Source organism: Protopterus annectens, chromosome 9.part0 (assembly GCF_019279795.1).
Source record: "Protopterus annectens isolate FY-2018-M chromosome 9.part0, PAN1.0, whole genome shotgun sequence".
Taxonomy (NCBI): Eukaryota; Metazoa; Chordata; order Ceratodontiformes; family Protopteridae; genus Protopterus; species Protopterus annectens.
In genome coordinates this window covers 284808377-284833934 of record NC_056743.1, presented here as the reverse complement: position 1 = coordinate 284833934, position 25558 = coordinate 284808377, and the positions used below count along the sequence as shown (strand labels likewise).

General features: G+C 37.7%; 1 protein-coding gene across 6 annotated transcripts in view; it reads left to right on the top strand.

The window, feature by feature from the left end:
* Positions 1-25558, top strand: part of ABCC8 (ATP binding cassette subfamily C member 8) — a 2552355-nt gene that overhangs the window by 603643 nt on the left and 1923154 nt on the right. Inside the window, exon 1 of one of the 6 annotated variants that reach the window (XM_044082871.1) lies at positions 10260-10339. The exons of the other annotated variants lie outside the window; for them this stretch is intronic. Coding sequence (XP_043938806.1) covers positions 10319-10339 — 21 coding nt within the window. The 5' untranslated portion in view covers positions 10260-10318. Of the gene's footprint in view, positions 1-10259; positions 10340-25558 lie in introns of those variants that run through there. 6 annotated transcript variants of the gene reach the window in all.

The window sequence follows — 25558 nt, the reverse complement described above, 5'->3', positions numbered from 1 at the left end:
CCCGCTGGTGAAACTTTTTCTTGCTTCTTACCGATGTCAGTAAAAGTTAATAATTGCATTAGTTGTGGAAAGCAAATACCTCATAAAGATTTTAATTCGTACTGTATTCCTTGCCTAGACACTGACCACGGCGTACCTTGCTGTCGGTTTTGTGCTTTATTTAATTAGTGCACTATCCGTCAGTGGTATATTTTCACCTCTAAATATTTCAGTTCTCGGTTTAATTATCCAGAAATGTCGTCAGTTAGCCATCCGACTACCGGGATTCTGAAAAAACGCAAAGATAAAGACAGAGGCGGGCCGCCGAGGTCCAAAACTGCCGATGACTCTTCTTCTAAGCCAGTCACCAGTTCACCGGTACTCAGTGAGGCGCTTTTGCAGCCCCTGATACCCACTACTTCTGATTCGCAGGCCTGTACTGAGACCCATTCGAAGTCTAGTATGCTGTGAGATGCTTCAACTATGGAACCCGCGGTTGTCTCTACCTTGGTTCCGGAGCCGCTGTGGAGGCACCGGCTTCTGAGGGTGTATTCAGGTCTATGGACTTGCTTATTAAATCGATGCCTCCTTCATTACTTAGGCCAAATCTCGATCCATGTCTAAAAAACTGATGCCCAGGCCACATGCTCAGGCCTCTATGCCTAAAAAACAAATGATACGAATGGCTGAAGATCTAATAACTCTAATCAAGGGTAGCCAAACCTCCCCCCCTTCTAAGATGCCTAGGACTGAAGTTGATTATGAATCTTCTGATCAGGATTCTGTTTTTTCTGACTATTCTGATGATCTGGATTTGCCTTTACCTACTTATGAAGATTCTGATGCAGAGGACTCTATTCCCTCTGCTTCCCCTCCTGAGGATTTTTCTTTTGGGGAAACCTTACATACTCTAAGGGAGCATTTCCACTGGGAAAGCCATGATTTTTCTGATTCAAAAAAGAGGCTTAGGGATTTCCTTCTCCTACCTCAGCATAGGCCTTTAGCTATTCCTCCTGTACTAGACTTTGTTGATGATGCTTTCTCAGAGTCTAGTTTGGCCTCTGATTCCCTGCCTCCTGCTCCCAGAAAACCTGACAGATACTACAGGGTCCCTGAGTCCTACAAGTTCCTTTTCAAAAATCCTATTGTAGATCCAGAGACTATTTCACAAGGGCCCAAGAGCATTAAGGCTTCTACTGCTAAAACTCCTACCCCTTCTGATAGAGACTCCAGGGTGCTGGATAGATGGGGTAAGAAGGTTTACACTAATGCAACCTTGGCCATTAGGGCTTTAAACTGCCAGTTTCATATGTTAAAATATCAACAACATGTTATTGGACTGCTTAAACAGAAAATGATGTTGATTCCTAACTGTGTGGAAAATAAAGAAATACAGGATATAATGCAGTCTGCCGAACAAGTTGGAAAACTTACATTGCAATGTGGTTTTGATTCATTAGAGGCCTCTTGCAGGGCTGCTGTCACAGGGTCTGTGCTCAGAAGGCATGCTTGGCTTAAGGAACAATCTTTGCCTGATCATGTTAAAGGTAAATTGTTGGATGGTCCTTTAAATCAGGACTGCCTGTTTGGCAACAAGGCTGAGGAAGTTCTTAAAAATGGAAGATAAAGCTAAAGCTATGCAAACTGTTAAAGATTTTTTACAATTTCAGCCTCCTAGATTTAGTAGTCACTGGCCCTCTAAGAATTGGTCCTTTCCAGCCCCTTCCAGGTCTTCTCAAGCCAAACCCGGAAACAGCAAAAACCCCAGGTTTCAGTCCCAGGGGAGTCACAGACCTAAGCAGTAGGGGGCCTCCACTTCCAAGTCTGGGAATAATAAGACTCCCCCCTCTGGTAAACTGTCTCAGTGACTTCCTTTTAAAATTTCCAATCACTTATCAACTGACTGCCCCTTTGGGGGGAAAGATTGCTCTTCATGCAAAGAATTGGGACCTCATTACCCAGGACAAATAGGTTTTAAATATAGTATCCCAGGGATACAGATTTCACCTCCACATGTTGCCAACACCAAGTGGGTGGCCGGAACTACCCTCAAATCAGTGGGCAGAAGCCCAAAAACAAGTACTTTCTCTCTTAAGCATGGAGGTTTATTCATGGTGGCTGCGATAGCGTTGTCGCCTCACAGTTAGATGTTGCCCGTTTGATCCTCAGTTAGAGCGTCCTATGTGTGGCGACATGTGTGAACAGGCGTTCCTTCGTTGAAGGTTCTGCGTTAGGCCCGGCAAGCCAGCACTTAAAACTCTACTGCCAATCATTAGCGGACCGGAGTTCTGCTGTGGTGACCCCTAACTGGGAAAAAGCCGAAAGACACAAACAAACCAGAAGAGGAAAAGGGACAAGGTTTCTACTCAAGACTTTTCCTGGTACTCAGAAAAGACAATTCATGGCATCCTATCCTGGACCTGTCTACTCTAAACACCTTTTTGGAGATTCCAAAATTCAAGATGCTTACTCTTCACCAATTACTTCCTATGCTAGGCAAAGATGCCTGGTTGGCAACACTAGATTTAAAAGAAGCATACCTGCACATCCCAATCAGGGAATCTTGCAGAACCTATGAACCTATAAACTTCTCATCCCAGGGTGGTGTAGGGTGGTGTAAGCCACAGATACCCTATGCTTCAAAGTAGACTACACGCGCTTTCAGTTCTCTGCACTGCCTTTTGGCTTATCTACTGCGCCCAGGGTATTCTCAAAGCATCTAGCTCCAGTTATTGCATTTTGCAGGCAAAGAAATATTCAAATATACCCATACCTGGATGATTGTCTAATTCAGGCAGAAAGCCAGGACAAACTTTTGAATCATCTGGCCTTTGTAAAAAGGGTTCTAACTTGTCTGGGGTACACCATAAATGAAAAGAAATCACACCTGGTACTCTGTCAACAAATTATATTCCTAGGAGGAAGCTTGAATACAACTTCCCAGATGGCCTACCTTACACCAGAAATGCAAATTCATTTGACAACCTACTTCAAACAAGTGGCCACAAAACCCTGCTATCCGCAAGACAAATACTGCAAGCCTTGGGGTTCATGGCCTCCTGCATTCTTCTAATTCCATATGCAAGACTGCGTATGAGGAAACTACAGTGGTATCTAAAAAGCCTATGGTGTCAGCATTCTCAAGACCTAGAAACAATGATTCCTATCATACCTTGCCTACGCCTAGAGTTCCTTTGGTGGGCAGAGGTCTGCCACCAAATCAAGGGATTACCTTTCACACCACACCCTGCCACCCAAACCCTAACAACAGATGCATCAGACTATGCACGGGGGGCTCACCTGACAGGGAAGTGCATTCAGGGCAAATGGAACCCAAGTCAAATACACCTGCATATCAATCAAAAAGAAATGTTAGCTGTACAGAATGCTCTGACAGCCTTCAAGGACCACATTTTTCCAGGACAACTAATGGTAAAGACGGACAACACCACTGTTATGTAGTACATAAACAAGCAGGGGGGTACACATTCTTACCCCCTCTGCAGACTAGCTATGGCATTGTGGAACACAGCCTTGAGCTACCAAGTGCACCTACAATCTCAATTCCTGCCAGGAAAATTAAATACACTGGCAGACGGACTAAGCAGAAGCCTCATGGACCCACATGAGTGGAAACTGGAACCAAGGATTTTCAACATGTTGACAAGCAAATGGGGGAGCCCAGATATAGACCTGTTTGTCTCTCCCCAGAACTTCCAATTGGACACATTTTGCACAAGGACTCACCACAAACAAGCCTGGAAAGTGGATGCTCTGTCTTTCAGCTGGAAAAACCTATCAGTCTATGCCTTCCTTCTGCTGCCTCTGCTCTCCAAAGTACTACTAAAAATCAAACAGGACAAACCAAGGATGATTTTGATTGCTCCAGACTGGCCGTGCCAACACTGGTACCCCCTCCTGTGCAGTGTGTCATGGTTATCTCGATGGCACCTGCCTCAGACTCCTTCCCTGCTGTCTCAGCAGGAGAACCAGATTCTGCACCTTTAGCTTCCAACACTGAACCTTGCAGCCTGGCTGATTACTTAATCTCTCCTTTACCATCCCTCAGCAAACCTGTGATGGATATCATTTTAGAGGAAAGGAGGCCTAGTACTCGGAAATCTTATGCTGAAAAATGGAAAAGATTCTGTGCTGGAACTAATCTCAAGGGATGAGCATAGCAGCACCCAATTTACCACAGATTTTACAATAGTTAACTGAGATGATGTACAAGGGCCTGTCTTTTTCCTCCATTAAAATCCACGCCTCAGTCATTTCAGCTCATTATAGCACAGAACCTCCCATCTTCTCTCATCCACTGCTCAAGCAGTTCCTCAGAGGGGCCAAAAATTTGAGACCACCCAGGAGATCTCCAACCCCAGCCTGGGATCTTAACTTTGTCTTGGAGAAACTCACTCTACCTCCTTTCGAGCCAGCTGCTACTACAGACTTAAAATTTCTTTCTTGGAAAACAGCTTTTCTTTTAGCAATCACTTCAGCTAGAAGGGTATCTGAATTACAGGCCCTTATGTCAGTGGAGTCTTTCATCATCTTTCATGCGGACAGGGTGTCCCTCAGAACCAATCCATCCTTCATGCCCAAGGTGGTATCCAGTGTGGCTCTTAATCAGTCCATTCATTTGCCAACCTTCTTTCTCAACCCACAGAATAAAGGGGAACGGATACTGCATTCCTTAGATGTACACAGACAACTTAGATTCTACTTGGACAGGACTAAACCTCAAAGGAAATCTGAACTACTGCTGGTGGCATTTGCTGCAGGGGCAGAGGGGAAGGCTATTTCAAAGCAAACCATTTCTAAATGGATAAGCCATTGCATTAATTTCTGCTGTAAGTACCATGAAAAACCTATCCCCCAGGGAATCAGACCTCACTCCACCAGGGCCGCATCTACCTCCACAGCCTTTCTCAGAGGCATCCCTACCAGGGACATCCTAGAAGCTGCTACCTGGAGTTTTGTACATACTTTCACCAAGCATTATCATTTGCCAATTTTCTCTAAATCCAGTGCTGACTTTGCCACTGCAGGGCCTTATAGCTGGCCCTAGTGCTATCTAAATTCCTCCTTCCAACCATAGCTTTGAGAATCAACCCAAATGTAATGCCTGCAACAGTGAAACACGAAGAACATAGTACAGTTATGTACACTTACCATAACTGTAGATGTTTGAGTGTATTCACTGTTGCAGTCCTGGTTACCCTCCCTCCAGCCCCCTAACGTCTTTTGGCTATACCTCTACTTTCCTTTACTATGCTTAAAAGCCTTTTTGGTGCATTTGCTTTTTTGTTGGGAGGTATATCTTTGTGCTTTTATGTTTAATTGCTTCCCATTAGGGGGCACCTGACATCTGGGGCAAGAAAAATGGATGTAATGGCGTCGGCTACATGTTTTATACCCCTGTCGACCTGACGTCATGGAAGAAGGGACAGCAACCGACACAGGACCCAAGACTTTGTTAATCAGGCTGACTGAGGGCTACCTGCAAGCAGATAACCCAAATGTAATGACTGCAATAGTGAATACACTCGAACATCTACATTTATGGTAAGTGTACACAACTGTACTTTCCATAGCTTTACAAATGAATGATTTGTAGTTACCAGAGTCTGTGGTTTGGTTACCATTGTATAATGTCATCAAAATGCCTGTTTTCCAGGCTAGTGGAATATAACCAGAATATAGCCAGTGTGGATTAAAGAGATTAACTCATTTAATTCTGAACAGGAGGAATCTAATTTGCACCTTTCCTTACTGAGATTTTCTAAAACAGGAAACTACTTGCTTCCCTGGAGCTTTTTTCCAAAATCCTCTACTAAAAGCATACTTCATTAGATTTATTTTATGTGATACATGGTGAGAGTTACAAAAATGTAAAATATGGCAGCCCTTTGGTAGAGAATGGGCTTGACATCAACATTATTAGTATCAAGGGTCTAGCTGCAGATGCTGAATTTATGTTGGTTATTTATGAATGAAAAAATATATTTTGTTTGCCAAAAAATAGTATTACGGTCAAACAAAGGCTTGTAACTCTGTAAAAGTGTACGATAGATCCAGCATGTCAGTAAAGGAATTGTTTATCTGTTCAAAAGAATTCCAATGATTTATGACAAGAGGGGATAGTCTACTACTGTTTATGATACTGTATTGCCAAATCTATGCAAATTATTTACATAATAATTTCAAAGTATTTCAGAACAATATTAACCAACAAAACCATTTGTATTAGATTATATATACTAGTGGCAACAATGTGTGTCTTCATTTTATATTAAAATAGCACCATTTGTTCACTTGTAGGTCATACAACTGTTATGGAATTAATGCAGTTATGAAAATATAGGTAATAGTCATAACTGCTTTACCAAAATAGCATTTATATCTTACAATATTTTCACATTACCAACCATTTTTAATGTTGTTTTTTAGTAACACCTACTGCTTGATTATAGTGCTCCCAAAATGACAGTATCACACTATTTTTGCATTATTAATGTTACCATGGAAATTGGTCCTATTTTTTCAGAACCTTTTTGGACACACTCGTTAATAAATCCAGCTCTAAACATCTAATGCTGACTGAGCATTTCACTCCCAAATCATGTCAGCTTGTAGATACCACCTTGCTGTATTTATTTTATATATGTTCCTTTACCAGAACTTCAGAAATTAGACCTTTCAAACTGTGATGAGTATACTCATTTCAAGAGTACAGAGAAGTCTCCTGCAGAGACAAGTATATTCTTGCAGGATACACAGGAGCTCTACTTTTCTGGCAGCTATACTGTTGTAGGAAGCAGTGTGTTAAGTAGAGGTCCATGTAGGACATATTTGATACTAATAATCAGACAACCTGAGATATTATCCAGACCCATGGATGAGATGCTTTTGAGAGGTCTGAGAAAACTTCCATAGTAATTAAAGGGAGTGACTGAGACTGTGGAATCTGTGGAATAGCTATAACAGTGGGTGGTAAACTTTGAACTTATTTTGCCATCTAGAATATTAACTATTTCTTTGGGCTTTGTGGACTAGTTCAGAACATTGTTAGGCATTCGTTTTTTAACTTCTTGACATAGTAATAGAAAGATTTGTAGTGAGTTTTGATTTTACATAGTGGCTATTTTAAGTTCATTCTCAGTCTTGATCTTCCTGATGGTTTCATTAACGTCCTTAATAAGTGCTCTTATGATGAGTAGAATGAGACCCATTATATTTTCCTCCATATGGGTTTGTTTTTAAAAATCTCTTTGTTTGCTGTGAACAGGGACAGTCTTGTTAATATAACTATTTAAGTGGGAGTTGAAGTCAAAGGTATAGGCATCAGCTTTAGTAGTGGGATTCATCAGAGCAGGAAAAGGTAACTAATTATTTGTCACGTTTAACAAGGCAGGATAGTACATATAGAGATGTGCAAGTGGCCATATTTGTGAGGACTAGATGAAGGATATTGGGGGACCTAGTAGGATGGCTAACTATTTGTAAAAGAGAGCTAGCCTTTATAATATCAAGGAAGTGGTGGGTATGCCATCCATTGGTAGAGAAGGTCAGACAGTTTATTGGTAGGTAGTTGAAGCCTCTCACTAAAAGGTGTTTAGTTTAAAGGAGATTTTTAGCTAAGGTGTTAAGATAGCTATCATGCAATGCCCCCTGCTAAGTATAATAGCTGTCATGTTTAGAAGGGGACATAGAGGGTATTCTATATCTAGTTATGAAGCCATAATTAGTATTTTCATAGTGATTTGGTCAGCTATGTGTACAGATGTGGTGCTTCCAGGAATCTGTGATAAGATAATGATATCTTTGATAAATACTGATACTCACCCACAGTTGTTAGTAGAGCTGAAGATGTGATCGGCACTATATCCATGAAGAGAGAGAGTTCTTTCATTACTTTGAAACGTCTGCATAACTAAACATGTATGGATGTGCTCAGCTTGCAGACAAGCCTCCAGTTCAGGTATTTTTTGTGACTCCTGGCACTGAGTAGAACCTTGTGTACTGCATGTGTTGCACATGTACATGCCAATGTTTGCAGAGTACACTAGGTAGGTTGCAGTTTTTAACCACCTTTTTACTTTTGTGAGTAAGGAGCGCACATGCATCCCAGTGTTTACATGAGGATACTTGCAGACTGTTGATGTCCTGGCAGTGAGTAGACATTTGGGGGGAGGGGGTCAGTGTTGCAAAGCATGGAAGTTTGTCTTTCATAGTGTTGATGTTCCAGTTTGTTTTCAGTGTTTAGCAGAGCCAAGCAAAAGAAAAGTTTAGCTTTTTTTTATAATAGCTACAGCCACCCAGACTTATTCCAATGGATATTCCTCACCCAATTCAGATACAGCTAATCTTTTTGTAGTTAAATAATGCAGCGGAAATGTTTGCTTCCTGCTCATAACGTAGAACTTTTAAAATTTAAATTTTAAATTTTTAGTAAAAACAGCCCACAATAAAACAACAAATAACAAGAAAACAGTATAAGCATACAAACCATAAAACAATAAATAAATGACACTGACTTTGCCTTTGTTTTTAGAGGGGATCTGGGGAGAAAAGCTCCCTTTACAAACATTTATACAGTATTAACAGTCAGTATATACATATAAAATATGACTCAGTATGTTAACAAGCACAGTTACATATAAAATCAGCATATTAAAATGACTGAAAAGGGAATTTGAATTATTTAAAAAGAAAAATGTAAAACAATTAATAGTAACATAGTGACAAGATAAATAAGCACTGACTAACAGAAAGCATATCACATGTATAATAGTAAAAGGATAACTCAGCTTTACAGGTTGTTTTCTGAACTGCATGCGACAGGAAATGTTTAAGTGAAAAGTTGTCTTGGAAAATTTTCTGCATAACTGTCAAAAGTGGTGTGGGAAGAAGGAGATGATTTGTAGTACTCATGGGATTACTATTATGCAAGGGACTGGAAAAAAAACAAAAAAACATATATGTATCCATGTTTGAATATGTAAACTAGCCAAAGGCTACAAAGATAATATGGGAATATATTCAGAGGAGGGTAGAGCTTGATGTGGTGAGGCAGTATGTTGTTTTTGGTTTTGAATAGTTACACTGTAAGGTAGAAACATCTAAACTATAGAACACAAAGTGCTTGTGTTAAACGATTAATCAACACTTCCCTAAACCACCAAAATGTATAAAATGCAAATAAACTATGTACTCCCAATTTAGTCAGCTTTATCCCCCACATCTTCGTTATTAAACATGCAAAGTCCAGGGTTCTACAAGCACTGGGAAATGAGAAACACTCTGCAAGGGCAAACACAGTACATACACAAATTGCAGTTTCTCACTATAATTAAATTAAAATTGGGAGACAGTAATAACAGGTAAATGGGACTAGGGAGTTGCAGCTTAACAAAATATGTCAACCACTTATAGGAAAAGCATTCTGAACTGTTATCTAGTCGTAGCATGTCTTTGACTGCTTGTGCTTTCAAGATATAATTTTTAAGCAAGGGTTTGAACTCATTCTTGTTTCTTAGATACTTTGGCGAAAGGAGCAGAGCATTCCAGGTTGCTGGAGTGATGTATTTATGCAGTGTCACTGATTTTAAAGTTTGCTTTTGGGATGTCAAGTTCTAAGAGAGCGCGGGATCTTAGTACCCTGACTGACAGTTGGTGTCTTACTTGATTTAATAATTGACTGGATTATTATGGAGTAGATTATAGGTGAACATCATTCACTCTTAATGGATCCTGTCTTTAAAACCTAATAAGTTTTTGCAGTGATGTGCATGTGATGGCATGCCTGCTGTAAATCTGGCAATTTTATTGTAAACACATTCTAATTTGTCATTTATGATATTCCTCTGGTTGCTTATATACCATGCATCAGTTTAAGTTGTAAACAGCCTGAGTCATGGCTCTCTTGGTTCCCTGTGTTACAACTGTTTGTTTATTTATGTATGGTAAACCAGTATTATAGTGTGTCTCTTTGACCAAACATATTGAGGTTTTCCTTGAAAGAAAATTTGTGGTTGATTCTTTGCACCTGCTCATGCAGGCCCGAGTACCCAGTGGTATGGGGACTGCTCTTGTTCCACAAAGGTTTTATTTTTATTTTTAGATCATAATAGTTTACTATTACCCAAGTTTAGGACAGAGAAACTCTTTTGCGGGCCATCCATTAGTCTGTTTTTAGTGTAACAATGTAAATTAGTGCAAGGTCATCCATGTGCTCTATAAGTTATTTCTGTCCGTTTACAGATGCATTCTGTGAATAAACTGAGAAGAACAATCGTCTGAGTACAGACCTTGGTGGTACTCCTTTACTTTACAAGTGATGAATGGAGACAGAAAACAGGTAAAACTACTCACGTTTAGATACATTGTGAACTTTCATTACCTTAGATGATGTGACAACAGGCTGTTATCTGACAAGTCAGAGGCTCTGGAAAAGCTATACGATTACAGTCCTTTGCCACAAATGGCACATACCTCACCCAACAGTTCTGTAATAGCTGTGTAGGTACTGTGGCTGGAACATATACCTTACTGTGTACGAGTGAGGTACTTTGTAAGTTGCCGATGGACCATCACTTTTATATCTTAGCCAGTAGGATTAACATACACGTCAGGCACTAATTCTTGACTTCTGTAGGTCACCTTACTTGAACAGTGGAATAATCTTGGCTTGCTTCCATAGTGCAGATATCACACCTTCTCTAATACTCTGTAAGATCATTGAGCTTATTTCTAAGGTCTAATATGATAACCCCTTTACTTTTTATCTGATAAGTTATTGCGACTAAACAATATTCTTTTATTATTCTTCTAATTCACTTTTGATAATCAACTTCTCCTGGTTGTGTTTCCTGACTGTAACATATATCATCCTGCATTTGCCCTAAATAATAAAGAAATTTAGCCCATTTTCTTGGATTATTATTGTATATATTAACTTACTATGTCAGTGTATTATTTCCTTACATTAATCAGTATGATTTTTGCAGATGATTTTATCAGCCATTTTCCTACTCTGGATGTCGGCCCACAGAGGTCATACCTCCGTCTCTGTAACATAACCTTCACATAACATAATGGAGGACTAGGACTAAAATGTATTATGATAACCATTCACTCTCAACCTAATGGCTTCTTGTATTTGTGCCTACATTCAGGCAGCTCATGTTACACCAAAAGTAGTGAATGCCCCTGTAAACATCTTTCATTCTACCATACTCAGTGCCCTTCGCTCCACCCCACATTCTGCAAAAAAACCTATAACATCTAATTTTACAAGGAAAGAGAAAATAATTTATTATGTGTAGTCCATAATAAGTGCCTAATGTAGACACATTATCTCTGAGAATGAATCACTTCTAAAGCAATGTCACAGTATTTCCAAAGCTGTTATTGCTGAGCAGTAATTCTGTTATTTTTCCAGTAAATATTCCACAGTCTGTTTATAGCATAAAGTGGTAAAATTTAACTGTGACAGATCATGGATTACTGTTATCCTCCAGTGAGGTTCTGCCCAATTTATGGGAACATCAGTAGCCATTTCAATTTTATCAAATGTGTTTGGATCAGGACACAGAGCAGTTATTTTAATGCAAGTATACCAAGATTTCAAATATTGTTAATTTATGGAACACAAATATAATACCAGCAAAATTCCAGACAGAAGAAAATAACTGGTTTATTTTCATTTAAATTATAATTTTTGCATCTGAGCACCAAATTACTACATTTTGTTCTTAAAGGATTTACTTTCTTCTTGTAGTTCCTTACGTTTAGCCTCTACTAATGTATTTCTTACTAACTTTAGATAACTTTTTAAATTATGATATAATACTTTTATATAAAGTGCACTGATATCATTTGTTGCCACTTGAAATGTTTCTTCTTGATCAGTGATTTACCTACCTTAGCTAACAATGTAATGACCCAGAATACATTTGACGAAGTCATACTTTCATCTGTCCAAGTTACCTTGTTTCTTCACTGAGCTAAGAATTAATGGAAGCAACAATACTCAAGGCATTAGAAGAGAGTCTGAGTTAGCAGCATATCTGCACTTAACGTATGGAGCAACCCCTGGGCAGTTGGGACTACGGAGCATGTCTTGTGAACTCTGGCTGACAAAGTTCGCAGACGATTGCAAGTTGGGAGCTATTATTAACTGCCCAAGTGATGTTGACATCCTACAGAAAGGCCTCACTGAGACCAATGACTGGTGTCAGAACCATGGCCTTAAGCTCAATGCCAAAAAATGTGTCGTCATCCCCTTTGGGAAAAACCCAGTTCCCATGAATTAGCACATCTATGGTAGTCCACTGAACACAGAAGGCGTTATAAGAGATCTGGGAACAAAGGTTGACAGCAACCTCTTTTATGACCACCACATTGCTACTGTAGTCAGAAAGTCCTTCTATGTGGTACATCTTATTACTAAGGGTTTTGCATCCAGGAAGAAAGAGGTCATTGTCTCCCTCTACTCTTCCCTCATTAGGCCAGTCATTGAGTACAATGCCCCATTTGGCATGTACCTCACTAAACACCTGCAACAACTGGAGAGGCCACAAAAGTACCTCACAAAGAGGATCCTAGGCCTTAAACATTTGTCCTATATGGACAGGCTAAAAAAACTCCAACTATTCTCTGTCTCATATCGCCTACTTAAAGGCGATCTCTGCTTGACTTACAAAGCCATGTCTGACCTAGCTCTGTTAGAAGTGCTACATCTAAAGAAATCCCTCCACACCACAAGCTCCAGAGACCTCAACCTCATTTCCACAATCAACAGAGCATGCTGGAGGGACAGGCTCATAACCCAGAGACTGCCCATGCTATGGACTAGACTTCCCATGCATGTTAAGCAGAGCACCTCACTGGCCCAATTCAAGAGAAATCTTGTGGTTGGGAAATAGAAAATTCACCCCAGGGATCACTTCAGTGGCTTTACTCGACAGAGCCACTGGAACTAAAGTCGGGTGGCACGATACCAAGATAATCCTATGGGCTAGGCTTGTAAAGGCTCCAGGGCCATTAGCCTAATACACACCTATGAACCTATGAATGTGGTAATATATTGTATACGGATTTCAGATACTCATCTTGTTGAAGTCAGATTGTGTGTTGTATTTTCAAACCATTACTATAAGTTTTCTAATGAAATTCTGAAGCTGTAGATACCTATTTTGTGTTGAGGTATAGTTTTTTCTGGCATCTGCAGCACTGATATTTTAAAAATATAGGCTGGAATTAATAGTGCTGAAACTCTCAGGATTTGCCAAGAGAAGCAGCTGAATCATGATTATGCATGTAACAAGCCAGGGATAGCACCAGCATATTGAGAGCAAAGTCACATAATATGCAGATGTTATCATTAACATGTGGTGGTGCGGTACTGTAGCAGAACACCAGAGGAGCAATGCTACCATAGAGCAGAGGGGTGATGGGCATGATATAAGAAAGATGTCTTTACATCCAAGGCAGTCTGAGTGGTTCTGTGCGAAACTGTGCCTGTCAGAACTAGACTATGGCAAATAGGATCATAGGAGCTTACTAGGCTATCAACACAGAGGTCATTTTAAGCCTAGCTGTTTCAACCCAATGTAATACTGTAGCGGTACTAGTCAGTACCCAAGATTGCACTTAGTGATGAATGCCCATGTCCAGGAGGGTTGTGGCTGTTATCCCCAGTAAGAATTTATGGTGCCCTATCCACTCATCCAGGTTCCTCTTGAACAGTGTCATAAAGATGCTCTGTTTTGCATGAATTGGTAGCCTGTTCCAAAGATGTGGCAGTCACTGGGAGGTAAATCTGTCCCTCCAACATGTCCTATTTAAGTCGCAGACCATATTTAAGTCCCTGCAATGGGTAGCCCTAGACCTATTTGATTTACAGATATGCAGTAAGTTCATTAGGTTTGGCTCTTGGGTTGCTTTGTAGGCCAGGCAAAAGTTTCCCCTAAAAAGTCTATACGATATGGAATATAGTAACAGGGATTTTAGTCGGTCCATGTAAGGCACACGCTGGAGACCCTTGATCTTCTTCATTAGATACCTCTGAGGTCTCTCTAATTGCTGTAGATGTTTAGTATGGTACACACCAGATGGTGCGTTATACTCAATTTTGGGCTACGTGGAAAGCTTTCCTTACAATGGTAGACACATGGTGGTTGAACTTAAGGTCACAGTCAACGTGTGATCTCAGGCCCCTTACCACTTTATGGGTACTTGGGGTATTGTTATTGATTTGATAGTGTGAGGGGACATTGTTTGTGCTGAACGGAATGATGATGCATTTCTTTAGATTCAGTTTGAGACCATGACTAATGCATCAGTCGTTGGCATGTGTGAGACCATCCTGGAGTATACTGACATAATTTGGGATTCAATGATTGAACCTAGTTTGCACTTGTCTGCAAATTTGGTCAGTCACTTTTAGCTTTGACCTGAACTTCTGAGAAGTATATACCAAACAGTAGGTGGCCCAGCACTGACCCCTGTGGCACTCCACTGGTAATCAGCTGTGGTGGTTGATGTGGAATCACCCACTTTGATAGTGTGTGTTTGGTTTGTGAGCCAGTTGGCAACCCATCTTAAAATGAAGGGGTTTACATTCAGTTTGCTAAGTTTATCAGTAATGCCTAAATGTGAGATTGTGTTGAAAGTCTTTGCCAAGTCATGGTATGCTGTGTGCACAGATTTGCCCTCATCAATGTCCTTGGTCACACTTTCAAAGAAATCCAGCAGTTTTAACAGGCAGGATCTGCCCTTCACGAAGTCAAATTGGGTAGGGTCAAAGGTTTGGAGGTCTCCTATGTTTTTATTTACGAGGTTAATAATGATGCATTCCATGGCCTTACAGATGAGGCTGGTCATATTTATGGGTTTGTAATTCATGGAGTCTGTTGCTAGACCACATTTGTAGTTGTTCTGCATTCCGCAGGAACAAACCCTGTAGTTAGGCTATGATTGAAAAGGGTACGTGGTGCAATGCTAGTTCATGTTTTAACCTATTTAGAAGACAGCCTGGGATGTCATCTGGTCCCATACAGGCCATGTTCCTTGCTTTGGGTAGGGCTTTGAAGACGGGCTCTTCAGATATGTAAGGAGGGGGGAGGTTTGGGTGAGGGGTTGTTGTAAGTTAGGAGGGGATAAGGGAGTGAAAGTTTCACCAAACCTATCTGCTAGCAGGTTCTATATCTCTGTAGGGTCAATGTGTGTGATACCATCGGCCATCAGTTCTGCACATGCTTGGGTCCTACCTTTTAGGTTATGTGCATAGCTGTAAAGTGCCTTATGGTTATCCTTGACAGTACTTGCTGGGTTTCCCTCAAAGGAGCTCTTGGATGATTTGACAAGTTGACTTATTTGCATGTTAAGGCTGAGGAGAGTGCTTTTTCTATTGTTGGGTCCTTGTCTTTGTTTTCTTGGACAGCAACTTTTTGCACTTATTGTAGAGTTTGTTGATGCTGGAAGTCCATCATGGCAGCTTGATTTTACTTGGGGCTCTGGCTTTGATTCTATCTTGTACAGGCAAGTTTATACACTTATGCAAGTGTTTGTACAGGGCTTTAATGTATGCTTCAGTGTAGTAAACACTTTTTGTATTTATTGTAGAGTTTGTTGATGCTGAAAGTCCACCATGGCAGCTTGATTTTACTTGGGGCTCTGGCTTTGATTCTATCTTGTACAGGTGAGTTTATACACTTAAACGGGACTTTAGTGTGAGCTTTGCCATAGTTACCACTTTTAGCTTGGGGTGGGGCTTGAATTGCATTTATACCCTGATCTAGGAGGCTATAGTTTGCCTTGGTGAAGTTTTTTAGTGTGATTTCACCCTTTGGGAGTTCTGGTGATAGTATCAGCTCAAATGTGACTGTTTTGTGGTCAGTTTTAACTAATGAGGGTCCAACAGTTACAGCAGTGCATCTGTCTGACACATTGGTGAGGACCAGATCTAGAATGTTTGTTCCTCTTATTGGGGTAAGGACAATTTGCTCCAGGGCATTTGAATTCACAAAGTCAAGGAACTTTTGTGCTAGTGAGTTTGGGCTAGAGTAGGTTCCCAGTTGATGGTGGGATAATTGAAATCCCCCATAACCGGTGTTCGGTAAAATTTGGATTGTCTTCAGTGTGATTAACTTGGCTTTATGGGTGTCGTGAGCCATGGAGGGGGATCTATAACTGGCTAGGACTTGAATGGGGGTCTTACCCACTGTTGTCTGGATCTGGAGTAACTCCATGGAGTTGTCCAGTCTAACTAGATGTGAGGTGAATTTATCTCTAGTATAGATGGAAAACCACTTCCTTTGGTTTTCACACATTCCACAGTTAGGGCAGCAATGCATAGCATACTACAAGCATAGCAATGTGGGTACGCACACTAAAGTGCCAAACCTATGATCATGTAAATGTGGAGGAAAAGGTTGGGCCTCGGGCTGGCAATTCGACACCGTAAAACTCCACTGCCAATCATGAGAGGACAGGTGATCTGCTGTGGTGACCCCTAAGAACAAGAAGGAAACAAAGAAAGGGGTCTATAACAAGCAGAGGAAAAATACAAGCATGACCAATAAGAAAGTTTTTTTTGTGGGATAGATCCCATTTTTATTTTTAGAAAGGAAGTGTAAAAGAGATATTTCATGATAGGTGAAGAAAGGCAGGTAGCGTGTATGGACAGACAAGCAGAGAATAGAGATACAGATAGCAGGGGTGGTGCAAATACAAAATGTGGAGAACATATTGGATGGAAGTATAGAGGGTAAACAAGTGGTGATAGGGAGGGTTGGGAAATGAACAAAGAATGGATAACCATATTGCTACAAGTCAAACCCCCTGTCTGGATTTAGAGTTTGCATTCCCCACCTGTTAGGACAAAATAGATAGCATCACCAAATTCCACGTCACATCCAAAAATGGAGCTTCTGTTTCAACCCCAAAAGTTAGACATGGAGGACAACAGTGACCCAGCAGCAGCTGGAAAATCTGACAGAGTCTGTGGAGAATGTGGCCAACCCAGATAATGCGAATAAACTAATAAATCACACATGACTTGAACAGCATTGCAATCATACACTGGAAGTCTGTACAATAGAGGCACACATGTTGCCTGGAAAGGTGCTTCTTTCTTCTGCCATGGTCAAACATATTCAGGCAATTCTCCTCAGCAACTGCAAAACAAAGGAAGTGCTGTTAAGCATAGTTAGTCAACAATACATAACACAGTGAGATATCTATATATAACTATAAATGTATATCGCAACACACACACACACACACACACACACACACACACACACACACACACACACACACACACACATATATGTGTGTGCATGTGTATATATGCATGTATATTTCTATGTATGTATGTAAGTATATTTTTTGGACTTAGGCTGCACAGTTTTTGTTTTAAATTAGAAAATTAGGAGTTTTGTGCTAATTCCTCTCCTAAAAAGAAGAGAAGTACTTGTTTTTTATTGCAGTTAGTAACACAGTGATTTATACAGTTGTGTCTATTTTATTCATGATTACTGTACCTTTTTACTGTTTAGTTTAAAAAACTGTTCTGTTGTGTTTAATCAGCCAGCTGTAACGGCATTGCTAAATTGCGTCTAGTGTCTGATTTAGTGTTTTCATCTGCTTTTCCTTAGTTTTAATGCTGTTTTTTAAGTTAGGTTCTAACAACTAGTGTGTGTGTGTGTGTGTGTGTGTGTGTGTGTTTGCGTGTGTGTGTGTGTGTGTGTGTGTGTGTGTGTGTGTGTGTGTGTGTCTGCGCGCGCGCACGGGGGGTAGTTGTGTGGCAGACAATCAAACTGTTACTATATTCTGGAAGTAGGCCTTTTTGACTAAATTCCTAGTGAAAATTCTGTTGGTTCTTTTTTTTTTCTGCTGTAATAAAGAGCCCTGGGGGCAGCCTGTTATTGTCTTAATGTAAGGACTTCAGAAGAATGCACACAGAGCTCACGTTCTGAAATTGCTAGAGTTTGAGTTTGAGCTGTTTTCACACCTAAAGAGAAGGAAAGTATATGTTTTCTGTTGTACTTAAAGTTGAATAGTGATTTAAACAGTTTAGGCATTATTTCATTTAGTTTTGCTGTACTTTATTATAATTTACTAAAAAGAAAATGCTTTATTGTGTTGATACAGTTATATGGCGGTTACTTCATTTCTAAAGTGTTTCTGGTATCTGTTTTGTATTCCTCTGCTTTTCCTTAATTTTGCTTCTGGTTTATTGTTTTTTTCTAGTTAACTTTTGCTCAAGTGTTGGCTTCTAAGAATCAGTGGGGATAATTGTATGGGAAGGAGTTGAAAAAATACTGTATTCTGGAAGTAGGTGTTTTTGGCTGAATTCCTAATTAATCTTCAGTTAGTTCTTTTGCTTTCTCTAATGTGATAAACAGCCCTAGATGCCACTCCATGTTGTATCACTCAGTGTTGTACTAGTTAGAGGTATGCTCTTCAGTGTGAAATTCTGTACAGATGAACCCAATCATTATTGCACCTTTTGAGTTACTATTGGTCTAGCCATGCACTGTCTACTAATTAGATTTGTGCCCAGTACTGTTTCAGAAAACTGGGAACTATTCTTGTCATAATGTCCTTATTATTATCCCTGGTTATAGTACAAATACAAGTCATGTTTTAATGAACTCTTAAGCCACATTACTTAGCCGTTTTACACTATAAATATGAGCCACATATTAATAAATCCATGCATCACATTCCTCTAATGTCAGAAATATATTGTTACTGCTGAACTACTAACTGCTTAAACTTTTAATATGTTCATAGATTCATAGGTACTTACTAGGCTATCAGTATGTCGTAACCTTAATAAACCAAAGCTTACATTCCCATGGTGTTTTTAAGCCCTTGTATTTTACACAAGAATTACCAAGAGATGGGCAAAACTAGGATACAATATGACATTTACATGTTTCCCGTGTCCATGAGGGATGGGTTGGTTAACCAGGGGTAAATTGTGGTTATCCATCTGCTTGTCTGAATTACATTTAAACAGTATAAGATAGGTACTTTGCTTTATGGGGAGTAGACGATGGTTACATAGAAGCAGCATTCTCTGTGATATCTACCTATTTCTCCAACATGTTCTATTTATTTTGCAAAAGAAATTACAACATTGCAATCCCTTGTGCAGCTGTGTATGATACCATTGGTTCTGTGAATGGCTAATATGTCTGATAGAATTAGTCTGTTGAAGCCCTGTAAGCATGGCTCAGATCACTTCTCAATAGGCTGTTTGATGCTAAGAAAGGGGATAAGGCTTTGAGATGGTCTGCATAGTTTTATAATTTAAGCCTTTGATCTTTTTTTGTTAGTGAGAAAATGTAGTGGTCATTCCAGTTGTGACAAGTGTTTGATGAGGTATATACTGAAAGGGGCATTATACTTGATTGGCCTAATGAGTGCTGAGTACAGTGTATGATAAAAAAGGACTTTATATCAGCAGTAGATATGTGGTGGTCAAAGAACTATTCATTGCTAATATATGTTCCCAGATACTTAACTATGGGATCAGTTTTCAGGGTTGTGTTGTCAGTATGATAACTGTAAGGGAAGTCATGCTTTTTCAAAGGATAGGATTATGCATTTCTTGGCATTTAGTTTTTGTCCATGATTTTAACACCAGCTATTTGTTTGAGATAGAGGCCCTCTTGGGGGATCTTAGTGTACTCTGCCGTGTTTATGTTGGCACCAAGTTTGTAGTCATTTTCAGAGTTGCTTAGCCACAAACCATTAAAATTATCTGTGACCTCAGGGAAGTAAATGCCAAAGAGTAGTGTCTGAAGGACTGAACCCTGGGTTCACTGTTATTTAGAGGTCTTTTGCTTTTGACACCATTCTAACTCCATCTTATTTTTTCATTATTTAAACTATTAACATTTAATAATACAATTTATATACTAGCCCTTTCCCTTATTTGTAGTTTTTGATAGTAATTTCTTTTCCTTTTTTGACTCTATTTCCAATCGACTCTTTATATTCTTTTTATTCATTCTCCTCCCCTTCTCCATCTTCCTGACTCGATAATTCAAATTGATTTAACACTTCTACTAACTTTCTTCTTCAAAATGTTTATTACCTTATCCTTCAACAGATCCATATAATTGTCATTTGTATTAATTCTTCCACTAAATTTTCATTTTCTTCTATAATATTCTCACAGTCAAACATTTAATGTTTATTGCTTCCATGGTTTTTTACATACTATTTTTACAATTATTTGCTACATGCACCACATTGATAACATTTTCTTTTATTGCACTCCCCTGCACCACAATGAAAACATGTTTTTGGTTGCCTCCAATATTTTACCATCACTTTTTCTGTTAACATTTAATACACAAGGTAAATGTATGCTCTCACTACCTTTTGAACTTAAATAAACATACATTTTCCATCCAATACCATTTTCATCAAAAGTCTTTTATATCACAAAAATATCTGCATACTTATCCTTAAAGAACAAATTTAGTTGAATAGTCATTTCAACAGTTCTAATTTGCACTTTAATTATTTTTCTTAGTAAGACATTAGTTCCTTTAATGACAAATTTATTCCATGATTCACATTCTTTTTTTTTCAAATTCTACAGCAGACTTTCCAGCTTTACCATATTCTTTGAACATAACTTCACAAAAAAATCTCAAGTCCTATATCAATAAAAGCTCTTACATCTTCATACTTTACATCCAATGAAACAATAATTTTATCACAAACAAAATATCTCTATTGGAATACCTTCTTTGCTCTCAATATGTACTAGCAAACTTTTATTACTTAAATTCATTATCTTTATCCTTTTTCTGTCTAGAAACTACTTCAGCTTAAGATTTATTTATTGTTGTCTCTTCTCTTTGTCTGCCACTGTTTCTCCCTCTTTTTCACTTTCTTTCTCATTAGGGAAACACCTTTGTACCATATCTGCCCACAAAATTGCAGTTTAATTCTGGTTCCTCCTCATTATTCATCTTCATCAGAGTCTGTATCTCTAATCCTACTTCAATTAGTTATATGATTTTAAAGTATAGTATATCTTTTTCTACACCATTTGTATATCCATCTTCTTTTTCACCTAATACACCATCATGACCTGCTCGATCCTTCACTGTGCCCACTTTCTCCTTCTCAAATTGTTCAGTGTCACTTCCTCTCTCTAAAGATTGACCATGAAAAGCTTTTTTCTCCTCCATCAATTTTTGCCACACTCTGCAGATACCCATGGCAACTGGGAAAAGAGTATTTTTTATTGTAAATTATAATTCATATTTACAAATCTTATTTACCTATTTAGGATATTTACAATATTTACAGCCCTTAACACATATGTATTAATGCCCTGCTATAGATTAATGACTGTCCCTCACCCTTTCTTCCACAACCAAAAACATTTTTTTCTAATATTTTACCAGTACCTGTTTGCCGTTGAATTTGAATTCATTCAGTCTTTCATTCCAAATTGTCCATGAAATATAAAATATTATTCTGTCCATTCTTTTAACTTCTTCTTGCTTGTTCTTGCCATAATAGCCGAATTCTGTCATATCCATAGTTATTTGTTCAGCTTTTGTAACATTCCCCAATATATTATTATTATTACATATTTCATTCTACAGCATCATTACTTTTAAACATTTTAAAAACACATGTTCTGTAGTTTCATTTTCCTTACAGTTATTACATATCCTGTTTTCTTTGCTTTTATGAGGCATGTTTGCCTTAATCGGCAATTTGCCTATCAATAATCTCCACAAAAAGTCTTTACACTCATGTATCCTTTTATAACATTTATACCTCATTAATATGGCTTTCTTTTTATTCCTTTCTAAATTGCTCCATGGATCAATAAAAAAGTGTGTCCTCATGATATTCAAATACCACTCTTTTTCTGTTTTTCTCAGTCATATCCATTCTCAGCTTCCATATTTTGATATTCTTTTATTTCCTCATTAATTACATCTTTTGATCTTTTTCCTTTTTTCATTTTTCCCAAAATATTTTATATTTACATGTAAGAAACATAGTAATAAAACTTTATTTTTCTGTTGTAATACATTGTAATGTTTTATAAAAATTCAGAGATGATGTATATACAGTTGGGTTTATTAAAACCAATCCTCCTTGTTCCTCTTTGTCATAAAATATCCCCCTTTTGACTGGGTTCAATCTAGAACCCTATATGAAGGAAAGCAATATTTCCATCAGTCCTTTCTCGTATTTTGTTGGAATCATGTGTACATGTATACATTAGCTGCATATGCAGTTTTTCCCAAGATAATAGTATCAATCAGATATGCCTTCTTTCTATGCAAAAACAGTTTTCCAAGAAGTAGTAATTCTCCTTTATTTTTCTAAATAATGTATTCCATTGATCATTTTTATATTTATTCTTTCCAAATATTATACCTAAAATATCTGTGTATTCCTCACTGAATTTTATTTCTGCTGTATTTCCCTTATGTCCAACTCCTTTACTTTTTTCTTTGTTAATACTTAATCCAATTTAAATTTAATAACCTCATCAATTCATTACTGATTTCTTCCATCCATTTTTAATTTTTAGTTATTAACACTATATCATCTACATACATGTACATTATAGGTATTCTTAATTTCTCTATTATGTTATAGCGTGCATCTTTTGTCATTGTATTAACTTTATTTACAACTGTATTTATGACAAAAATAAAAATAATGCTGCTAGCTGGACATCCCTGTTTTATACCACATTCTATCCATAATTGTTCACTTATCCATCTATTCACATTTATTTTAACATAATTTCTTCCATACACTGATTTAATAACTTGTATTGTTCTTTTACCAGTATTATAAGCCTCTAAAATGTTCCATAATGACTCATACTCAATTTTATCATAAGCCTTACTCAAATCTCCTATCATAATTTTCGTATCTACCTTTTTATTTATTTTATCATCTATTACTTCCCTTATGATCCATGATAGATTCTGACTACCTTTTCATTTTCTACCAAATACAGCTTGATCATATATCTTATCAGTCCTATGTGTCAGTCTTTTGGTCATAATTCTCAATCATATTTTGTAATCCATATTGTTTAATGTTATTGGTCTCCAGTTTTTAATATCATCCTTGTCACCTTTCGTCCATATAAATTTTGACACCTATGTATATTTCTTTATATTGTATCCCTGTCTTCAACCATTCATTCAGTACCTTAAGAAATAATAGTTTTTGACAATTTTCCATATTATTATACACACTATATTCTATACCATCTAATCATGTGGCAGTGTTCAAATTTATATCTTTCAATACTTCATTCAAATCTGCTATGTTTATCTTTTCCAAATATTCATTATCTTTTTTTACTCAGCTTTTTAACTTCCATATTTCTAATTTTTATTAATGTCTTTCATGACAAACTGTTGTCTTACATAATCCCTAATTATTCCACAAATCACTTCTTGTGTCTTCATTAATTTCCATCTTTATTTTTCAATTATCTTATTATTTTCTTTTCTTCTTTTATTAATTTAATTAAGTAGGGTGCTACCTCTTCTTTTATACATTGCAATTTTCCCTTATCTCTTATATGCATTCAAGAAAACATTTTTTTTTGCATTTTCCTTTAAAACTAATCCACCAATTAGTCCAATTCTTATAAAATTCTCTCATGTCAATATGATCTTTCCATAATTTATAAATTCCATTCCTATTATTTAGTTCCAATTCTTTTTCAGTTAACCTTTTAATTTGTTTCCCTATTCTAATGTATTCTTCTTTTTCATTTATATTTAACCATATAGCTAAATGATCCATTTTGCTTTACTCCTTTTGGTATAACTCTTAAGCCTTCTGATATTAAAACATAGTCAATTTCTGTTTTTATTTCATTCCTCCTGTAAGTCCAATGATTGTTTTCCCATATATGTAACTTACCACAGCTAATTTTCTCATTCACCACTTTAGTGTCACCTCCATTCTTCTTGTTTTGTCTTAGGTTACAATTAAAATCACCTACTAATATATTCATATTTAGACACATATAATTCAAATTTATTTAAACATCATTTCTGTATTTTCTTGTAACATATACCTATGATTCTGTAAACATTATTTCTCCATCTAATATCCAGTACAGTTATACGTCCTATTTCAACAATGGTCACATCTAATATTTTAATATCATCTTGATGTAATATACATATTCCAGAGCATGTTTCTTTTCCTATATTTCAGTTGATAGGTCCATTCCATAACTTTTCTGTTTAAATCCTATCAATTTCTGTTAAAAGGCTAATATCTTCTAATATTATTATATTCATATTCAACTTTGTACATCATTCCAATATTCCTGTTCTTTTTTAAAGTTTTTCATACTATTAACATTCATTGCTACCATCTTCATTTTCTTACAATGAAGTTATTATATTATCTTTTTCATCTTTTGCCTTTTTTGCTTTCTTTTGTGAGTGTAGCTTTAATCTTCCTCTTTTTTAGCAATGTGTGTGGGAAGCCTTATCAATTAATTAAAAAAAACTGGTAGACTGCAACAACAACGTTGTTTTTTTTTTGTTTTTAATCACATGATAGACACTGAAGTAAAATTGCTGATTTGATGTGTGTGTGTGTGTGTGTGTGTTTGTGTGTGTGTGTGTGTGTGTGTGTGTGTTTGTGTGTGTGTGTGTGTGTGTGATTACAGAAACTTGGTTTAAAAAAAGCAATCTCTCTGTACTACAGATTTGTGCCTGCCATGCCTTTTTGCCCAATGTTAAAGACTATATCACTAGAAACTAAAAACTGAACTGACTTCGATACAAATCTCACTAAATAGAACAGGATCTCCCTGTATGCTCCCAGAAAACAATGTTTGCTTCCTAAATACATTGGATGAACTTTAAATTAACTGGAGTTCCATTATCCAAGGAGACTTTAAATACCAAATGATAAACTGGGATACCTATACCTCCACTGTAGGTTATGCCCAAACCTTTCTTGAGTTCATAAATAAAAAGTCCCTGTACCAAATTGTCAAGGAACCCATTTGTAGACAAAATGTTCTTCAACTGGTCCTTAACGACATGGCTTAAAATCAATGATCTCCCAATACTCAAAAACACCATCAAGAAAACAAAGGCAATCATTGAATTTAGATTAGCATCAGAAGTTAAAGAAAAGTATAAGCCCTTCTTTGGCTAGATTAGGAAATTAAGGAACAACACCCAACATTGTTCAGATTTTATTCAAAATGGCTTTACCTACTCTGATTCAGTAAATATAGCCAACATGCTAGCAAACAAAGTTCGTAAATTTCACCAATGATACAACTAAATAAAGCCCACATATTCCAGAAAATGTCAGTACCTTCAACATAATTTACAGAAATCACAAAAATGGAGTCCAGCATCCAGTTAGTGTCTGATTCCATTTCCAGCTGTTATGCCCATCTCTCTTTGGTTCTTCCACAGAATCCTGTATCACTGTTCCCCATCTCCATGCAGATCTTTGCATTCATGGAAGCATGCACATTTATATAACCAAGCCCATCTTCTGACAT